This window comes from Pangasianodon hypophthalmus, chromosome 14 (assembly GCF_027358585.1).
Source record: "Pangasianodon hypophthalmus isolate fPanHyp1 chromosome 14, fPanHyp1.pri, whole genome shotgun sequence".
NCBI lineage: Eukaryota > Metazoa > Chordata > Actinopteri > Siluriformes > Pangasiidae > Pangasianodon > Pangasianodon hypophthalmus.
Genome location: NC_069723.1, coordinates 14,364,548 through 14,370,416, shown reverse-complemented (window position 1 = coordinate 14,370,416; position 5,869 = coordinate 14,364,548). Strand labels below are relative to the sequence as shown.

Here is a 5,869-nt window from a genome sequence, read left to right as displayed (position 1 = left end):
GCAGACCAATGTATCCGAATGAAACGTCAGGTTTCACCAGTTAAAGCTAGGAAATCGCGTGAGGCGCGGCAACATCACAAACGATACAGATGCCATGTTATATGTCACTGTTAGTATGTAGTATATTTGCTAAAAGCGATCATGCAGCTCCTCCCCCCTCCCAGAAGAAACGCACGCGCATATGAATGTGATTAACTCGGCTCAAATCGTAGGCTATAGCACATTTTATAGCTGCATACATGCACTGTTTCTATCTACAGTCCTAGAGGAACACGGAACTACAGGCTACATCCAGGTTAATGTGCACAGGGTGGTGTGTTATGATCTACTATGATAAGAGAAGAACAGATATGCAGATCATGCTTCCTTCCTATACAGCCATCCTTCTGTAAACACCACTTTGACTGCCTCATACCACCGCAGGAATGGAGCTATGCAGCGTTCACTGACTGCATGCTGTTTCTGATGAACGTCTTGATGAAAAGTCACAATCTCATATTACTCTCACACCTAGTCATTCAGTGGGCACTGTTCTCCAACAGATCATGAAGATAAAAATTTGTACATTTGTAGACAGGACACAGTATCTCTGTATTCAGGACAGAAGTGAACAGTCTGAAACAGAAAAGGTTTACAATCTTCTGAAGAAACCTTGCTGGAAAAAAAACAGCAGAAACCATCACAGAAATTCGAATGGTTTCCACTACAAATACCATTACAAACCATCAGCTAACCATTAAAACCATTACCATTACTGGTCCTTAATGGTATCCACTAGACATAACATCCCACCAATAGACGGCAACAAATTACCAGTAGAGAGCCACAGGGACCATTACAGTTTCCATTAAAACCAATACAATTCCCATTATAACCATTAAAACCGTTACAAATTCTGTGAGGGTTTCTATAGGTTTCTTCAGCAGGGAAGAGCCTCGGATGATGGTTGCAACATGGTTGCAACACCTAGTCACATGGACTTTTTTTTTTTTTTTTGGTCCAACCCATAGAGCATGGCTATTGAAACATACTCTGACACTACAGGATGTTGAGTTCACAGGAAACAAAACACAAACAGTAAACATGAACAGTAGTACCAGAATATTCCCAAAACACTGAGGGGCTGGTTGTTGCAATGACTATATCTTACACCAACAACAGTCAATCTCTGTCGAGGTGGTATTACAAGATAAGCGAAGAATGCAAAAAGCAAAGAATGTAGAGTGGACATGCTATAAATTTTCAAAGAATACACGCACAGCATATAAAAAAGTAACAGTTGTATAAACCACTATTGTCCTTTTACAAAATCCAAATAAAATTACAAAAAAGAGTGGTTTTAAATTTTTTATTTAAATACCGATAACTCTAAGTGTTCCCCTCAGACAGGCTGTTTTCTCTTGTCCCAATAATTTTGAATGCTAAATGCAATAATGAAAGTAAAGTATTATATTTTTCTTTTCTTTTTTTGTACAGTCAAATAGTTATATTTCATTTAGGGATGAAAACATTCATTTGCATTATTAACCTATTTCAGGTAATACGTATTCTACATTTCAGCCATGTCCCACAATGTATACGCAACCCTGATTCTGAAACCCATCTACCTGGCTAAAGGAAGAGTAAAACTAATAAGTCACATGACAAACAAGAAGCTTCCTCACTCTTTCTAACAGCATGACCAGGAATAACAGTAAGTCCCCTCAACTACTTGCTATATTTTTCAAATATTGTCAGCATTGCTTGTCTCTGTCCAGCTCAACTACGCAACTCTGTTACTAAGATTATAGCTAGAAAGAATATTAATTGAAAGAATTTCTTTATTTATTGTAAAAATGTGTTTGTCATGATGTTGAAAGCGAGACATGGTTCCAAAGTTAGCATCCTTTATTGATTAATAGTTAATATTTGCTTGGATCTTCAACTGAGTCACTAACTAGTTGATGTTTGAAGACAACTGATGCCTCACTAGTACTCTAATGGTGGAATGTTCCAGAGGACATTTCTCAAAGGAACACTGAACATAAACAGAAATCGAGAAATTCACTAAACCAGGGGTTTCAAATCTTATCCGGAAAGGGTCAATGTGGGTGCAGGTTTTCATTCCAACCAAGCAGGAGCCACACGTGAGTCTACTGACAGCCAAGATCAACTGATTAAACAGGTGGAATCTGGTGTATCTCCTGCTTGATTGGAATGAAAGCCTGCAGCCACACTGGCCCTCTGCAGATCAGACTGGACACCCCTGGACTAAACTCAAGACCATTTATTGAATTTTTAAAAAAAACAAAAACAAATGCTATGCTATTGATGACTAATGTAGCTAATAACGACACAAGTAATATGTGGACATGTGTGTAGCCTCTGCTTTATGCATTTAGCCTATAATTGCATAAAGAATTCACAGGCATGCATATACTACACTCACCAGCCATTTTAATAGGAACACCTGCACACCTGCTCATTCATGCAATTATCCAATCAGCCAATCATGTGGCAGCAGTGCAATGCATAAAATCAAGAACTTCAGTTAATTTTCACACCAAACATCACAAAAAAAAATCAGATCTCAGTGGTTTTGACCATGGCATTTTTGGCGACCTGGTTTGAGTATTTCTGTAACTGCTGATCTCTTGGGATTTTCATGCACAACAATCTCTAGAGTTTACAAAGAATGGTGCGAAAAACAAAAAACTATCCAGTGAGCAGCAGTTCTGTGGGCAGAATAGCGAGGTCATAGGGGAATGACCAGACTGGTTAGACCTGATAGGTAGGCTAATAATCACTCTTTAGAAGCAAGGTGAGCTGAAAAGCATTTCAGAATGCACGACGTGTCAAAGCTTGAAGCAGATGGACTACAACAGAAGACTACATTAGGTTTCATTCCTGTCAGCCAAGAGCTGAGGCTACAGTGGGCACTGGTTCACCGAAACTAGACAGTTGAACAGTACATTGTGGATTGTTAGTGTTTACATTTATTTATTGGCTCTAAGAGTCTTATTAAATAGTCCTACTATAAGTGAAACATTTTGGGACAAATATCTGCCCAAAATTAGGCAGATTTAGGATTTCTTAAGTAACCCAGATAAAGGAAATGGATTGTTTGGTCATTCCTGTATGATATCTTTTTACTGCAGAAAATGTTTTTCTTGATGTGATTAGATATCAGAAAACCCTGATGTGTTTATTTAAAAAAATGGATTGATAAGACAAACATTAAACAAAAATTAAAAGCTTACTTCTCTGTCACACCACCATGATCATTAGTGCTCAGTAATTTACCACAAAATGTCAGTGTTTAGAGCATAAAAACTGAGCTTATGCCATTTTTGCTCAAGCCTTACACGGTGATATTCAGCAGTGGAGACTATTTTCTTCCCCTTTTTTCTCTCTCATTTGGTCGCCAGCCAGCTCTCCCTATAATACAACAGCCACCAAGCGGGGAGTGTGAAGACTAAAATGCTTCCTCTGAGACACGTGAAGCTAGCCAACTGCATCTTTTTGAGCTGCTGCTCATGCTGCATCACAGGGCAGCGTAACATGCACGGAGGAAAGCACTCTCCACACTCCTCCACATACATGATCTCACAGACACCCCCTAATGGCTAGTGTCAGTGTGATTGACAGGGACAAGAGAGTATACCATCACTCTGACCCTGAGAGCATAGGCAATTTTGCGCTTGTGGACTCAAGGCCATGGATTTATTTTTTAAGAAACCTATATGTGTACTTAAGTTTACTTTTTTTTTTCAGAAATGCAATATATTGAATTATATTTTTTGTCGCATAATTTAGTATTAGTGTAAAATACACTATAACCTGATATGCATATGGTTTTATGTGCGACACTCGAATGTTTAGGTGTTTATCAGGAGAAACGCAGTGGAAAACAGTGTATGTCTTGGGTTGAGCATGTGCTCTGTGTTAAGAACATAGCACGGAGTCTGCCTTTAATCTCTGAAATCAAGGTTAGTCTTCAGTCAGGTCCACCAGTACAGAAAGACCTTTTAGGTCAGTTACATAAAAGAGTTAATATTGCAATAGGAATTTTTTGAAAACGCTCCACAGGACTTAAATGTAAATGTAACCCGTCTGCACAAAAAACAAAAAAAAAAAACATAATGGCTGGTTGTACAGAATAAGGATTTGCTGAACACACACAGAGGTAACCAAAATTATACGTTTATGTATACATATACATACTGAGTTACATTTCCAAACCAAAGTAGGAACCATCAGAGAAAAATACAAGTAATAATAATATTATTCTTTTGGGTTTTGAAATAAGATTCCAGGTTTAAAATGCTGACCTGAGTTGGTCAAAGAGGGAAATGTCCCTGGCATCGGCCATTTCATATTCACTATAAATTTCTAGCAAAAAAACAGGCATTAGCAGAAGATGCTACTCTACACATCACACTTACAAAAACACTTCTCTCCCTAGCATGTGTCTCTTCAGGGCATATGCACCCAGACAAATATGCTAATCTCATTATGGTAATTTCATTTTTCCCCCATTTCATTCTATTGTAGTAAATGGCAAGAAATGAAGAAACTAGGTTATGCACAACAAAATTGTGAAGAATCTTAAGAAAACAAACAAATGATCTTTTTTTTCCTTTTCTGAAAAGCACACAAATTCCTTCCACACTGTTAACATGGAAACAGTTAAGCTATCGATTTCTTAACAGCACATGTGGGGGAGATGCAAAAAAAACAAAACAAAAAAAAAAAAAAAAACACAAAACAATAAAACATTAACTGCTGTCTAAACATAAGGAATTACAATGATAATGAGTTCATCTTAGAACAGGACAGTAATAAATACAATGGGACTTTACTGAGTGAAAAGATGTTTTTGAGGCAGTATGAAGACCAACTGAAAGCTGTCAATGTGAAATTCCTGCCAGCACTTACTCCCTCCTCAAGCCTGACCTGAGGTTTGCTGGCGTGCGCAAGGAGCAAAAGCACCATTATTACACAACTGATCAATCCTCCTCAAGATACAAACCCAGTGTGTGTGTGCGCATATGTGGATGCACATGCACACAAGATAGACAGATCGATAAAAATAGAGATCGATATATAGAGGGATAAACAGATGGAGAGTTTGGAATATCACATCACGAGCAAGTGGAAGCTTATTCCCAGTGTCTCATTCCACCTGTGGATTTGGCAGAGAGTCAAATGGAGGGACAGAGGCCTCGTCTCAGAGAAGCATAAGGCATTGGCACGCTGATTTCCGAGATCATTCTGGAGAAGAGGGCTCATCCTCGTCATCATCATCGTCATCTTCATCATCGTCGTCATCCTCCTCCTCGTTGAAGGAGCTGGGTGTCTGGCCCCGAGATTCGGAGGTGTATGAGGGAGCAGTGCTGCTGTGACTACGGAGAGAAATGAAGCCACTGGTATAAATATCAATCAGGCATATTATACATTCTGAACAGTGATATTATAACTGCACATTTTAAGATGATTTGAACGAAGTGTCACATTTCCAAAATCCCAAAGCTTCCCAAATATTTCCAGAAATATACTTAAGGAAATGAAAAATCAGTCATATGTTTATGAAGTATTATCCATGCTGGCTTAAGAGGAATCCTTATTTTCGGTTATATCCCTTCCCACATCCCAGATTTTATTTTAAAAAATTGACCATAAAACCAAAAAGGTTATGCTACTTTGCTTTATCCAGCTACCACGTTGATTGCCAGTGCTAGTAATGTGTAAATATGCACATACTCAAATATAACAGGAAGTTAAACATTATGACAAGGGACGTTTCTCCCACACTACACACTAACGGGCTTAAAGCTTAAATTTAAATGAATATAATGAATGAATGCTCGACACTATTGTATTTACAGTC

The 5,869-nt window shown here is 38.3% G+C and overlaps 1 protein-coding gene across 3 annotated transcripts in view; it reads right to left on the bottom strand.

The window, feature by feature from the left end:
* Window positions 1-4,166: 4,166 nt before the first annotated feature.
* The window catches only part of tfdp2 (transcription factor Dp-2), a 42,178-nt gene continuing 40,475 nt past the window's right edge, over window positions 4,167-5,869 (bottom strand). For all 3 annotated transcript variants that reach the window (XM_026934937.3, XM_026934938.3, XM_034310821.2), the window contains one exon: window positions 4,167-5,384. In XM_026934937.3, the coding sequence (XP_026790738.3) occupies window positions 5,249-5,384 (136 nt within the window). In that variant the 3' untranslated portion in view covers window positions 4,167-5,248. The remainder of the gene's footprint in view (window positions 5,385-5,869) is intronic.